This window comes from Diceros bicornis, chromosome 13, assembly GCF_020826845.1.
Source record: "Diceros bicornis minor isolate mBicDic1 chromosome 13, mDicBic1.mat.cur, whole genome shotgun sequence".
Taxonomy (NCBI): domain Eukaryota; kingdom Metazoa; phylum Chordata; class Mammalia; order Perissodactyla; family Rhinocerotidae; genus Diceros; species Diceros bicornis.
This window is the reverse complement of record NC_080752.1, coordinates 46,878,371-46,893,960: the sequence shown is the minus strand read 5'-3', so window position 1 is coordinate 46,893,960 and position 15,590 is coordinate 46,878,371. Positions and strand designations below refer to the sequence as shown.

The 15,590-nt window shown below is 42.0% G+C and overlaps 1 protein-coding gene across 2 annotated transcripts in view; it reads right to left on the bottom strand.

The window, feature by feature from the left end:
* Positions 1-15,590, bottom strand: part of KHDRBS1 (KH RNA binding domain containing, signal transduction associated 1) — a 42,730-nt gene that overhangs the window by 5,298 nt on the left and 21,842 nt on the right. Inside the window, exons 8-10 of one of the 2 annotated variants that reach the window (XM_058553522.1) lie at positions 15,391-15,449; positions 10,279-13,135; positions 1,767-5,469 (exon numbers count right to left, since the gene is read on the bottom strand). In XM_058553522.1, the coding sequence (XP_058409505.1) occupies positions 13,038-13,135; positions 15,391-15,449 (157 nt within the window). In that variant the 3' untranslated portion in view covers positions 1,767-5,469; positions 10,279-13,037. Of the gene's footprint in view, positions 1-1,766; positions 5,470-10,278; positions 13,136-15,390; positions 15,450-15,590 lie in introns of those variants that run through there. The other variant, XM_058553521.1, reaches the window with a different exon arrangement.

The window sequence follows — 15,590 nt, the reverse complement described above, 5'->3', positions numbered from 1 at the left end:
GGTTTCTAGGGACACAGATGGGTAGAAAACAGAAGTCCACAGCCTATGAGCTCTCTTTTTGCTGTCAGTCAGGCAGTGAAAATGGAGACTCACACCTCCTACGTCCCATCCCCGGCCACGCTGGAGCTGAGTGATCCAGGGCAGAATCAACTAAACCTTTGGGGCCTTCAGCCATACAAGCTTTGGGGCCTCCAGCTATATAAAGGGGAAATGATTTCTGCTCTCCCAGAGATGTGAAAAAGATAAAAGATTAACAAAGAGCTTTAAAGCCTTTGGAAGAAAGAGAATGAGGAAATACGCCTCTTCCCATAGCTATTAATTCTAGGCTGAGGGCTCCATCTCTTCTGGCCTTATGAGGGGTTCATTCCAGCCCCCAAAACTCAGGGTCATCCACAGGAGAGACACACCCTAAGGCTAGGGCACAGAACAGGGCCCTGATCTCATGCCAAAGACTGTAGTAGTGCCTCCCCACCTTAAAAAAAAAAACAGCACTACCATTCCCCAGTGTTCAAGCCAGTAACCTGGGAGCCCGTCTTAATACCTCCCTCTTCTTCCACATCTAATCAATCACCAAATAATGTTTATTCTATCTCCTAAAAGTTCTTGAATGCATTCACTTCTCTATATTTTCACTGATATCACCCTACTACGTTTTTCTCATTTCTTGTCTGGACCAATGCAAAAAAGTTTCCTAATAGGTTCCCATAATCCACTCTCCACTCAGGAGCAAGTGAAGTTTAAAAAGCAGAAATCTGGTAATCATGTCATTCCTTACCCCTCTCTCATGGATTCAATGGTCTTCAGTGATGACCTCAGAATAAGGTCCAGATTCCTACCTCACCTTGAACCTGCCTCAGTCCTACCCTCTGCCTACAATATGCTTCATGTCCTTTCCCCAAACCATCTCCCAAACCCTCTGCCTACTTAACTTTTCCTTTAGAGGTCAGCTTAAGCATCATTTCCTCAAGGAAAACCCCAGAGCTAGGTTAGCTCCCTGTTGTATGCCCTCATAGCACCCTATTCTTCTCTTTCACAGCACTTATCACAACTGAAATGATTTATGTTATTTATGAGATTAATATCTGTTTAGTGTCTATCTCCTCAAATATACATAAGCTCCATGAGGTCAGGGACCATTTTATCTTGTTCACTTGCCAGTGAATCTTCAGTGTCTAGCACACAGTAGGTGTTCCAATTTATAACAGTGAATGTATTAAAAAAAATGAATGAAAGGGGTCATTTGTACTGATCCCTGGAGAGAAGCTCATGAAGAATCCTATCAGAGGCAGAAGGTATTTCTCTCTCTCAAAGACAGATGCAGAGTTTGTTTCCTACATTCCAACCTCAGAGAGCCTGAGATGGGGAGCACCCATTTTAGACTCAAAGCTGGGCCACGAACAGGAAGGATGAAGGCTGCAGGAGCCAGAGGACCTAGAGAAGAATTAGCCCTGTATCGGAACCCAAACTCTTTTATCTCAAGTTCTCACACATGGTGCCTGGGGAGGAAGAGACTGGCTATCCTGAGGAGGGCCAAGGTGGGTCCCACAGGCTGACAAGGGAACAGCTAATTTGGGCATCTTAATGCAGTATTTTTTTTGTGTGTGTGAGGAAGATCAGCCCTGAGCTGACATCCATGCCAATCCTCCTCTTTTTTGCTGAGGAAGACTGGCCCTTCACTAACATCCGTGCTGATCTTCCTCCACTTTATGTGGGACGCCGCCACAGCATGGCCTGACAAGTGGTGCATCGGTGCACGCCCGAGATCCGCACCCGGGCCGCCAGCAGGGAAGCGCGTGTACTTAACCGCTACGCCACAGGGCCGGCCCTTAACGCAGTATTAAAAACAGAAATAGTGCCCAAATTTCTGGCAATTACTAGGTGATTAATCTGGGCTGACGGGCCAGCCCGGTGGTGCAAGCGGTTAAGTGCGCGCACTCCGCTGCGGTGGCCGGGGTTCACCGGTTCGGATCCCGGGTGCGCACTGACACACCACTTGTCAAGCCATGCTGTGGTGGCATCCCATATAAAGTAGAGGAAGATGAGCACGGATGTTAGTCAAGGGCCAGTCTTCCTCAGCAAAAAAAAGAGGAAGATTGGCAGATGTTAGCTCAGGGCTGATCTTCCTCACAAAAAAAGAAAAAAAAAAAATCTGGGCTGATAGCCTGACTGTACCTCACTCTGCCTGGAAACCTCTCAAATGAGCTTTCTTCAGGAATCCCCATGACCTCCCCCAATCTCCCCTGGAAATAATGAGGCCTCCTTGAAGCAAAAAGCTCCTAGACCTAGGTGGGGGGAAGCACAGGGATGGCTTGTGTCCTGTCTGAGAACTCCTACCTGCCCATTCCCTGGCTAAGATGTAGCCAAAGATAACCACCACAGCTTAGGCTAGGAATGAGAAGTACACCTCCCGCTGAGAGGTTGCAGCATTTGTAGTTAAGGAATGTCAAGAACCTAACCCCAGTACCATGTTATGAAATTCAAGTCCCGTCCAGATACAAGTCTCTCTCCCTTCAGAAAAGAGAGCTACAGCTGGCAGAACACTGGATGAGAACACATTCTCAGCCTCAGAGTCAGAACAGGTTATGGAGTAGAAGACCTCCAGCCCCGGGGCTGGAAAAGTGATTCTAGATATCAGTGAACATATCTGCCCCCCCATCACTCCCCAAAAAGGGTTTGATCTGTTGCTTGAATGCAGCCTCCCTGGGAGCCCACAGCAGCAATTGGGCCACAATAGGACTAGGGTACAGTGCTCACCATGGGCCTTTGCTCCTAAAGGGCCTACAAGGGCTAGGCTGGGGAACAAAAGAACACTAGTTTCGCAGTGCAGTGCATTTCCTCCCCCTCCCCCCAACAGCTGCTATCTCAGACAGCTGTATCCAGCCTGTCTGCTCAAGCCTATTAAATATTCATCAGATGCTTGCTAGCTTTAAACATGCAACGACTATTAATCTGGAGAGCAAGAGGTACATGAGGGTCTGGAGAGAGAGAGAGGGAGGGCTTAAAAGGATCCAATTCTTTTAACTTCAGGAATCTGGAAACCAAGCCAGGGGCAACCCATTCTGTACGCCAAAGCCCCGAACTACTTTCAGTGTAAGCTGATCTCCTCTAGGTACAGAGGAGACACCAGGAGGCAGCTAAGTGGCAGTAGAAAGACTTGTGTCTAAACTTCAGTTCTTGGACCCTGTACACATCAGTTTCCCAGGATAATCATCGCTTCACAGGGTTGTTTGTGAGAATTAAATGGGATGCTGCATATGATACTCCCAGGACAGAGTTAGCACAGAATTAAGAGCTTAAAACGGAGGCAGAAATTTCATTCATTCAGGACCTAAGAGTGGTGAAGCAAAGCTTTGTGTAACAATTCCTTAAGAGCAAAGTTTCTATCAGTGGAGACTCACAAGAGTTTTGGTCTCTAAATCACAGGGTGGGTGAAAGGGATAGGATAAGGGAAGACTCCCTTAACACATGGCGAAGGCCTAACACTCCACCCTCCAATAGTCCAAATATCTGAGAGGAGAGATGATTAATCTATCTGAAAAATCTAAGAACCAAACGGCCTTCAGGCAACAGGGAAAGCAGAAGGAAGGCAAAGTGATGGGGGAATGTCTCTTCACTCTCCCACAAAGGAACGGGGGCCACTTTACGGAAGACTTTTCTCTTCTGCTTCCCTGTTTTCCTGCCTTGCCAGCACAATAGTGAACACAGGAGTGTTCAAGTCACTCTTGTGCTTAAGGCCTTAAATAGCTCCCTAAACTTTAGAAACAAGTCCAAATTCTTTGCCTAACATTTAGCTTTTCAAAATCAGCACTAGCCTACTCTTCTAGCCTCGATTTATAGCTAACATTTATTGGGTGCTTACTACATGTTATGCTGAATGTTTTACATGCTAGTTTCACTCCATCTTCACAACAATGTTGTGAAGCAAATGATATTATCCCCTCACTTTACATATGATGAAACTGAGACTTAGAGAGGATAACTCACCTAAAGTTCCAAAGCTAGTTAGCTTTGGAGGAGGCAGAACTTGAAATCAGTCTGTTTAAAGCCATAATAAAGTGCTATGCTACTCTAACTGTCTGCCTGGAAAATCCTTAGTTATCCTTTAAGATTCGACTTAAATGTCACTCTCCCTCTCTGATGTTTCCTAAGCCTTTCTCAGACAGCTCCTCCAAGCTCCCTGGTATTCAGTTCAGCAACAGAACACGATCACACACTACTGTAACTATTTAAGACTTATTCTCTCCCATTAGACTGAGTTTCTTGAAGGCAGAGATTATGAACTGATGTAGACCAATGACCCAGCACAGCCAGCATAATGCCCTAAGTGGCCTCAGCAAATGCTCACTGCATTAGTAATAATATTCCTGTAGAAGAAGCCTTCTTCCAGGATAGAGAATGACTGTACAGGCTCCCTGGGATGATTCTGGCTGACAGGTAAAACTCATTCTAAATTCCAGTATGACCTAGTAGTTGAGATTGATCACAGACTCTGAAATCAGACTGCTTGAGCTTGAATCCCAGCTCTGCTACTTACCACCTGCATGACCTTGATAAGTTATTTAATTTTTATGGGACTCAGTTTCATCACTGTGTAAAAATGGGATAATAATAGCTACTTTACAGGTGAAGAAGATAGTGCATGGCACATAATAAAGAATAAATGTTAGAACTGACAAAACGTAATAGTAGCTAAAATACATTTTTTTCCAGATTTTAACATTTCTGAAATCACGATGCATCTTACACTCCAGAAGAAAATAAACCACTGTGTTGGTTTAATTGGCATTGTTTTTTCTTTCTTTCCAGTACTTAATGATATGTCTTATAATAAATGGCCTCAGTGTCAATGAATTATGGTGGTGTTATCTTATAGAAGCAGCACGCTTTCAGCATAGAGAATGGACTCTGGTGTATAAAAACACTGATATGCACTCCCCCACAACTTGCTATGCAACTGTGGGAAATTACTTCACCTCTCCTAGTATCAGCTGCCTCATTTACAAAAATAAGAACACAAAGTAGGCATTCAAATTGAGTTCTCTTCTCCCTTAGTCAGGCAAAGCTGCCTATTTCCCTATGTCACTTTCTCCTCCTTTTAAAAAATGGGCTCAAGATTAATGAAAGGGAGTAGACTGAGAAGCAATAAAATGAGAAAAAAATGAAAATGACCACTTAATAGTAACACTGCCAGTAAACAGCAGCCTGTATACTGGCACACAAAGCACGAGAACACATTAAGAAAGAGGGAGCCCATGTGCTGCTTTCTGCATTCTAACCCAGAAATGATCTTTTGGCAAAGACTTGGGGGGACATAGAACTTCAGGCCAGGGAGGGAGTACTTAAGTTTCAAAAACCTGAGCAAAACATCCACCACTGTCACTTCTATCCCCCTTGTTCACTTGGTTCAGGAGCACTCTGCATATGTGTAGGCAAGAAGTCTTTTGGGTGTCAACTCTCAGGCTGCTGTTCCTGAAACAAAACACAATCTGAGTCTGTTTCATCCTTGGTGGCCAGAAAGTCCTAGCAGCTGCTGATGCATCTTTACCTTCACTCTTAGCTTGGGGGAGAGGGTGGGAAGTGGTGGGAGAGAAAGCAAGAGTGGACAAATCCTAAGGCTATTTGAATAACTGCCATATTCCTAGGAAAGGAAGGGCAAAGAGTGTTCCTTTAGCAGCAACTCTCATTACCAAGAGTGACCTGGAAGCTCCACGGAAACCCTGGAGGGAGATGGGGAAAAGTGCAAAGGAGGTTGACGGTCGGAGAAGGGCATGTTGAGGCTCAGCCTCTGAGCCTCTGGAGAACTACATATGGCCAGCATGGCAGCTAGAACAGCCTCATTTCCACTTCAGCAGCATGCAGTATAATGCACAGGATAAAGACATGATTTGGAGTCACCCATACCTGGGATCAAATCCCAGCCCCACCACTTACTAACTCTTAGAGATGCCAAAGAAACCCAATCAGCTATGATTTATTATTGAGTAGCTACCATATGCCAGAAATTGTATTAATCACTTTAAGTAATACCATTAATCACTTTAAGTAATACCTATTTCAAAAGGCAGTATATATATATATACATCTATGGTCAACTCATTTCCGACAAGGGTGCCAAGATCATTCAACGAGGAAACAGTAGTCTTTTCAATAAATGGTGCTTGGACTACTGGGTATCCACGTGCAAAAGAATGAATATGAAACCCCCACCTCACCCCATATATAAAAGTTAACGGAAAATGGATCATAGACCTAAATGTTTAAGAATTAAAACTATAAAACTCTTAGAAGGAAACAGGTACAAATCTTCAGGACCCTGAATGAGACAATGGCTTCTTACTTACGACACCAACAGCATAAGCAACACAAGAAAGTAACAGATAAATCTGACTTCATCAAAATGAAAATCTTTAGTGTTTCAAAGAAAACAAAGACAACCCACAGAATGGGAGAAAACACTTGCAAAATCATAAATCTGGTAAGGGTCTAGTATCGGAATACATAAAGCACTTACAATTCAATAATAAAAGACAAACAATCCAATTTAAAAATTGGCAAAAGATTTAAATAGACATTTCTCCAAAGAAGATATTCAAATGGTGAATAAGCGCATGAAAAGATGTTCAACAACATTAATCATTACGGAAATGCAAATCAAAACTACAATGAGCTACCAATTCACACCCAGCAGGATAGCTATAATAAACAAAACAGAAAATAACAAGGGTTGGTGAGGATATGGAGAAATTAGAAACCTCACAGCTTGCTGGTGGGAATGGTGCAGCCTCTGTGGAAAACAGTTTGGCAGTCCCTCAAGAAGTTAAACATAGTGTTATCATATGACACAGCAATTCCTCTCCTAGGTATATACCCAAGAAACTGAAAACATGTCCACACAAAAACTTGTACATGAATGATCACAGTAGTATTATTCATGAAAACCAAAAAGCAGAAACAACTCATAGGTCCGTCAACAGGTGAATGGATAAATAAAATGTGGCGTATGCATGCAATGAAAAAGTATTTGACAATAAAAGGAACAAAGTACCGATACATGCTACAACGTGGATGAAGCTTGAAAACATTATGCTAAGTGAAAGAAGTCAGTCAAAAAAGATCATATACTGTATGATTCCATTTACATGAAATGCCCAGAAAAAGCAAGTCGATACAGACAGAAAGTAGATTAGTGGTTACTCAGGGCTGGAGAAGATAAGTAGATTGAGGGGAGATGGCTAAAGGTTATGGGACTTCTTTTTTGGGGTGACAAAGATGTTCTAAAATTGATTGTGATGACTGTACAACTCTGTATATACTAAAAACCACTGAACTGTACACTTTATTTATTTTTTGTGAGGAAGATCAGCCCTGAGCTAACATCCATGCCAATCCTCCTCTTTTTGCTGAGGAAGACTGGCCCTCAGCTAACATCTGTGCCAACCTTCCTCACTTTATGTGGGATGCCGCCTCAGCATGGCCCGACAAGTGGTGCGTTGGTGTGCTCCCGGGATCCAAACCCGGGTTGCCAGCAGCAGAGTGTGCGCACTTAACCGCTACGCCACGGGGCCAGCCCCTGAACTGTACACTTTAAACGGGTGAACAGTACGGGCTATGACTTATATCTCAACAATCCTAACATGTCCTTTAATTTCTATCAACAGAGGCTAACGAGAGGCTGCAAAATGGTAGGCTACGGGCAGCATTTGGCTTGCAGCAGATGTTTTACAGGGACTACAAATCTGAGCAAATATTAAACAACTACCAGGATAGAAAATCCAAATTTCTAGTTTTTCTTGAAAATCAGATCTAGCAAGTTCAGTAAAAAATTTTTAGAGCTGGGAAAAAAACATGAATGAAAATTATCTTCAAATGCTTGAAAGGATATTCCTTCAGGGGTCCAAAGTAGAACCAGTATAAGTTACTGGAGTGACTCACTCAAAATGAGGGAAAACTTCTAATACTTGGAACTGCCTTAAATGAAATAGGCTACTTTGGAGAAGTAATATGTTTCTTATCACTAGTATGAAGTACTGATACACACTATAACATAGTTGATCCTTGAAAATACTACGTGAAGTGAAAGAAGCCAACCACAAAAGGTACATATTATACGATTCCAATTGTATGAAATGTCCAGTATAGGCAAATCCATAGAAACAAAAAGTAGGTTAGTTGTTACCAGGGGCTGAAGAGAGAGGAGAATTGGGGGTAACTACTAACAGGTACGAGATTTCTTTTTGGGGTAGCAGAAATTTTCTGGAATTAAATAGTGATGATAGTTACACAGCATTGTGAATATTCTAAAAACCACTGAACTGTATACTTTAAAATGGTTAAAATGGTAAATTTTGTGTTATATGAATTTTATCTCAACTTAAAAAGAAAAAGGTAGAGAGGACCAAATGAGATAACCTTGATTAACTGCTCAGGATATTATGATGCACATAGTGATAAATGTTAGTTATCATCATCAACTTCATTTGATGATAAAAAAAATGAGACACAGAGAGGGGTTAAGGCTTTTGTTTTTGTCAAAACAAAGACAAAGGCTATGATGAGGCAGAGTTAGGACAGGTCCCCAATCTTGCCTGTCTTTAAAGCTTATAGAACTGTAGTAAAAGTTCACAGGTAGTGACAGAAAGCCACAGAAAACACTGGGACCATCTGACTAAGCTAGACACCCAGAATAGGCAGACCACTGGCAGGCCTGGGTCTGCCAACAATGGAACCTGCCTTTCCAAGCACAAATTAGAGGCCAAATGAAGACAGAAGTTTCTCCAAAATTCTGCTCTTAAGACTACTCCAGGAAGAGTTGAGACTAAATTTCCTGCACTCAGGGACTTGTCCTTAAAATTTCCTAGCCATTTGTGTGACTAACATCAAACTCAGGATTTCCTGGGTGCTCAGAACCATGCTTAATATACGTGGCCCTCCTTAAAAGTCTCCAGATCTCAGAGGCTCCTGGCTGAGAGGGAGATTTGGAATAAATGATCTCCAAGAAGGCAGATTTCACCGTCAAAGGCTGTATGTGCCTTTGGCCTGCCTAGTTAGATCCTGTCTGCTCAGTGCCATCCTAACCCTAACAACTCACTCAGGGGCAGAGGGAAAAAACATCCAGTTAGTTCCTTGATGGCTTCAAGCAACAGGAAGGCTCACAGAGCCCCCAACTACCCAAACCAAGGGGCTAAACTTTCTTAGGGAAAGAACACTAATATTTACCATGTATAGGGCACTGAATGGTTGGCCTTATACATATCAGAACTCCTTCAGTTCACTAACTACTGTAACGTGTACATTATCCTTATCTTCTTTCCTAGATGTGGAAATAAGACAAGTGATTTGTTTTAGGTCAGTAAACAAAACACAGCTCGCAGATTCAACTCTAGGTTTGTCAGGTTCCATTTCCTTTCTCTTACAACAGAATATCCCTACCAGGAGTCTCCTAAGTGTGAGAAATAGCCCTTCCTTAGATTAGAGCAGGAGAGTAGAAGAATTAAGATGTCAGGTTCTGGCAACACACAAACTCAGGCTTGATTACTAACCATACTAATTGTGTGACCCTTGGAAGTCACTTAACCTTATTAAGTCTCAGTCACTTCTTCTGTAAAATATGGTATTACTGGACAATTGTTTTCTGGCTGCCCAATATCCATTTCCCTTTCCTAATAACACCCTGACTTCCTTTTGAGGAATACTACATAATGGTAAAGTATGGACATGTGACTCAGGCTAATCCAGTCTGACATTACCTCCCTAGAACTTGAATCTTGAATAAAGGGAAAAAGAAACCAAACATGGCTAGAGTTTACTTCTTCCAGCAATAGCACCTAAGCAACTAGTCCTGGCTTCAGGACCATTCCTGTGGTCTACCACTACTGTTCCAGTTCTCTGCAGCCACTCTGGTTCCCAAGCCAGAATTTCTAGCCTTCACACTAAATTTCTGAGCCCCTGACATCCTTCCAATAAATGCCTTTTTATTTACATTAGCCAGTCACTTTGGTGCTAACAACCAATGAACTCCAAATGAAACACTGCCTCATCAGGTTATTGACAGCATAGAGTGGGATGCAAAAGATATAAATAGACACTACCTGGTCATTACAAGTAAATTCAATATGGACTGTAAACCAACATATAAGCATGGTCATGTTGTAAATATGGTACAAACGACATGCAAGAAAGATTCCCTCATTGATCACCCCCAGGCCACCTCCTGGCAAAACTGTTTTATAGCTAGGGTAAAAAGTCTCACATCCTTAATAAAAAGCCACCTTAACATACCTGACATGGGTCTTCACTACCCATTCTACTCCAGAAAATGTCTCAGGAGTTTTCAATCATCTGAAAATGGAGAAGCAAGAGATCAGTCTTTTGAAGAGGAAGTTTTAAAGACACAAAATAAAAGATAGAGATCCTGCATGCAGTTTACACATTACAGGAGAGAGTCATGCAACTTTAAAGAAATTTTAAGTAACGTTTCATTGTGAATATCAATACGGGGGACCTAGAGGGGCTCATCCTTGTACATTTTAAAATAGCTGAGCAGAAAGCTTTACTTTGGGGAGCAGCAGGTCTAAACTAGTCATTGAAATTTTAACAACGTGTCATTTAAGATGTCAGACTTTGTGCCCAGGTTACATTACAGTTCACTTGTGATGGGCAGGATTATTAAGAGTTATGGCTAATTTATGTGGCAGCATATGGTTTTTCTTTTTACAGCTATTTTTATTAAACAAGTTTTGCAAAGTTTTAACATTAAAATTAACAGCTAAAGAATTGTTTATGCAAGTTGCTGTCACAGTTTATGTAAAAGAGAAATATGTGCTATTAAAATCAGACATTTAGGTTACCTTTGGTTTTTTGCGATGCATGTTAGCTTTACACATCCTGATTCTCTTGCGATAATTTTCCTTTAAAAAGGGGGGTATAGAGTGATCTCTTTTCATCAAAACAAGACATAATGCCCTGAAAGCTGACTTCAAACCATGGTTGAAAATTCAGTTATTTACACTTTATCACAATCTACAAATACATTTTTTTGTTGGTGTGTTTTAAAAAGAAAAAAAATGTCCATCATGCACTGCTGCAGGCAGCTTGGCACTGCATACAAGAGGATTTTTCACCCCCGAGCAGTTTAGGTGGCTCCCTTAGGGAAGACATGAGAACCTGAGAATTAACATAGAGGAGTGGAAAGAGGGCCAACCAATTCCATCATTTGCCCTCTTGGTCTCTCAAGAGGGAGTTCAGAGCCAGCCTATCATGCCAGATCCTGCCCCAGCCCAGCTGATTTGTTAACAGCATTTCTGGGATTGGAAGGGAAACCCTTAAGGGCATCCAGGGTTTGCTGAATTGTCTTATCAAAGGCAGGCAGTGCTACCCTTTTCCAAGATCACAAAGATGATTTGGTGTCACTCTTAGGGGCACCTAGGGGCTTTACAGAAGGTGCAAACTAGGGTGGCTGGCACTTTCAATATTGAGGCCTATGTATGGAAACCATTCTAACTTTCAGCTTAATTGAGTTTTTCTCTTCGGAAATTAGAGCTTATGATAGGATTGGCTAAAACTGTTTTCAACAACTTCCAGGGGGTGAAAAAGCTTTGGTTATTTTTAAACTAAAACTTAACAACTCCATAAACTTTTTTTTTGGTAAACTTAAAATAAAATCCCCCCCACCACTTTTAAGAATGTCTCCAACTTTTAACAAGCCCATTAACTTTAGAGTTAATTTAAGTTTATTTGAAAGAGAAAACTATTTTATTGTCCACCCAAAAAAATGACAATTCATCACATTTACTTTGATTAAAAAAGGACTAAACTTTATTGACAAACTGCTGCAGACATTTTGACATAAGTTTAAGCTACCTATTTAGGCAGACTTACACATGTAGCATTTAATCTTCCGAGAACAAAATGGGAGGACGGTACAAATCCAATTAGGACTTTAACTTATGTACAAAGTGGATTTTGATTCCTTTTTCATTCAGCTGCAGTGTCCCTTTTTATATCATGCTAGTGTTGAGACATACTTGACTAACTACCTTGGGAACAGTTCAGTATTGACAACCGTCAACTTAAGAAAATCATCAGCTTTTGGCCCCAGTGTCCAAGTGAGCTTTTCATGGAGTGCAGCATCTCAAATGGACAAAATACTTTGTCTTTTTAAATACTGAAACTTTAATTATTAGTACTATTACAGAAAGATTGTTTGTGGCTAAAAACCTCTGCATCAAATTCAACTCAGGTGGCCAGCCCCTCTCCCCCAATCAACCTCTTCAAAACCTACTCCCCGCTAAGTATCTCTCAACACTGTATGTCTGGGGCTAGATTTCAAAACCCACATAATGAAAAAGTTCAGTTTTACAAACCTAATTTTGTTGTTGTTGTTTTTAAATCAATTAACGTTAAAAATTGCATCAACTATTTAATTCATGAGGATCTTTCATATTAAAATTTAACCTTAAGATTCAACCGCCATGTGCTTTTAAAGGAAACATTTTTAGAGACGTCTGAGCTCACTTTTACACGGTGGCACCTACTGCCGTTAACGTTTGTGATTTTAAATCTTACACAGCCCTGAATTTTGAAATGTAGCCTAGTTTGGGATTCTGCAACTACAACTTTACGGGATGCCTCAAATCAAAACTAAGATAAAGTTAACAAGCCTTAACTTCAGAACCTTTAAGCAAGCAATGTCACTTTTGAAACTAACAGGTTTGTGGTTTTTTTTTTTACTCAACTTCTTTTTTTATTATAAAAGGTACATTTCTGTTTATATTTAAACAACAAAGAAAAAAGCATCTACACACTTAAAAAAGTAATTCGATATTCCTAAATCTATTTTAACTCATTTTAAAATACTACATACAGAAGCCAGAATGCAGAGTTAAGAATGGAGTAAGGTGGGGAGAAGAAGGGGACCACGAAGAAAAACACTTAGACAATTACTTGTCTGCTGTGGGTAAAGCAACAGGAATCCTGGGAGATACAAGAAATCAGTAACAACTTTGCTCATAACTGATATTTTCCCCTCATGTTTGTTTTTAATAACGTCCATATGGGTGTTCTCTGTATGCTCCCTTCACTGGCCTAGCTGGAGGGGCCTTCAGCGATGGCCTGGTCCCATTCCAGTCGTCTTGGCCTGTGGAGAAAGCAAGAACAGTTTATAAACCACATGCCAATGGCATTCTGAGAGGAGCAGGGGTATGTCACCTGGTAAAGATCACCAAAAAACACTGCTTTGCTTCAAGTGTCTTGCCACCTCCCAGGTGGTCCTTGCTTTCCACTCTGCTTGGCCCTCCTGAGCAGCTTAGGGAATTTCCCAACTATAGGGCAGTTTTGAATGGATGGACCGAAGGAAACAGAAAGGGCTTAAAGTAGTCTCTAGCAAAGAGGCTCTCCAAAGGCAACATGATCTATACTGCCGCCCCTAAAACTGGATAAACCCAACACTGTGCTTGAGATAGTCAGGAAACACATCTTGGTAAGGGTCTGCAATGCCTTTTCCTGTTCCCAAAGCAATCTGGCAGAGAGCCTCAGGTAAGGTGACAACATCCGAAGTCTTTCGAATTGGAAGCAGGTAGCTCCCTTCCCATGCAACAGCAAGTCAGGTTTCCCTGAGGAGAAGTAAGCAAGGGCCACATTTCATGAGGCCCCCCACCAGCAGAGCTGGTCCACTGCTCTGGCAGAGGGAAATAAAATTAAATTTGTTTACAGCACTGATTAGGAGAATGTATTATCTCCTTTCATATGCCAATAGTCCAGAGAAGCCAGACGACATGGCTGACATTCTCGAATGGTTCTCCTTTGTGACAGGAAAAAGCCTGAGGGAGATGATCACTTACTTTTAGAACTGACCTCTTATGAAAATGAGTTGCTTTATTCATCCCACTCACCCCCATACTTTGCCCATGCCAGTTCATTCCTGAAGTATTTCTCCAGCTGCCTGCATTCACAAACATCTGCCTCCATCCCTATAAGTCTAAAATCCCTATATGGATCTAAAGTCGCAAAGAACCCTATCTAAGCCTGTTTATACCCCTAATATAATAGATACGTCCATCACTTTCCAAGTGGCTTTTCGGTGCCAAGACGACGGTTTATTTTTCTAATTCTGTTTATAAAAGCAGAAATCAGAACAGATTAACCGTGGCAACATCATACCAGGAGCACAAGGAGCAGCCTGCCCCTTTCAGTCCAGTCTTTTCTCCAGCAAAACAGAAATGCGATTTAGTCAAACACATACAGAGGCCCCATTGTGCTGCCTCATGGATGGAGGGAAATAGCCGGAGGCAATCATACCGCTCTTCTAAATAGTGGCATATGAGCAGTGCAGTGTTACTGATGGCAACTGTCCAGTACCATTTAGCTAGAACTGGTAAAAACTGTCTCCCTGGATAAGCAGCTGATTGGCTATTACATACTGTGCTGAGGAGTTCAGCTCAGCTTGTCTGTCAGTGGGAGGCCCTAAGAAGCTCCCTTTTTTGGCTAGGGGTAACAGGAGACTGTCAACTAGTATCTTAAGATGAACTGTCAATTGCCAAGCCCCTTGCCAAGGATTCTGGAATTCCTTTAGGTATATTGAGAATACCTCACATTTAAAACACTGCTCTCTCTGCATTCACTGCCACATGGCACTCCCTCTGGGGCCCATTAACATGGGGCCATAACTGGCTCTTGAGGACACTCTTGAGCAATGTGTTTTCAACCAAACCTCAGGGAAGGCAGTTTGGTCCTGCTGCCATTCCAGCCTCTAGCTCTCTTTGGATCAAGAACCGAGCTGAGATGTCTCCAGGAGAGTAAAGAGCCTGGTGCAAGTACTGCACTGAATTGGCTCCAGCCTCTACTCTGAGCCTAATAGATCCTCTTCTTGCCCGTAACTGGCTCTGGCTAGCTACTTGCCATCTAGGTCCCTTTCAGCTAGCATTTCCTCCACATTGAGATTCTTTTCAATGAGATCCAAAGTTGTTTTTTAAAATGAGGTGGGGCAGAAAAGTAGAGTTGGATATGATTGAATTCTTATCCACCAATGTGACCTAGGTATCAGCAGCAAAGGGCCAGCAACGTAACTGAGGCCTAGCCATCTCCTGGCCTAAAGCAGGAAAAAAATCAACATCAGCTTACAAGTCTGCTGCTCCAACCAGGCCAAGCTGGACATGAGCCCTGGTTTAGGCCGTGTGCACAGCACCCCTACCTCACTTTAGCAGTTCCTCTTTCTACCGCACACCACAAAATTTAAATAAGAGTAGGACTCCTATTGTCACCTCTAGCAACATCTTGGTCTTCTAAACGTTTCCTCTTAGGTGTGTGATTGTCTGACACCCAATAACCCAGTCACCAGCATTATCCCAGGCACTTACTTGCACATTCTGCCCCACCACAGAAATAAAGACATACCATATGCTTCATAAGAATCTTGAACCTCCCCATGTCCATAGTCATAATATTCTGAGTCCCTGAAAGCCAAAGACAGAGTGTTAGAGAGCTATATAGCAACTATGTTTCAGTTTCACCTCTCTCCCAAATAATTCCATATTTCAATCATTTTACTGTGCATATGATACAGGAAAATGCTCATTCTGCCCCATCTCCAAACC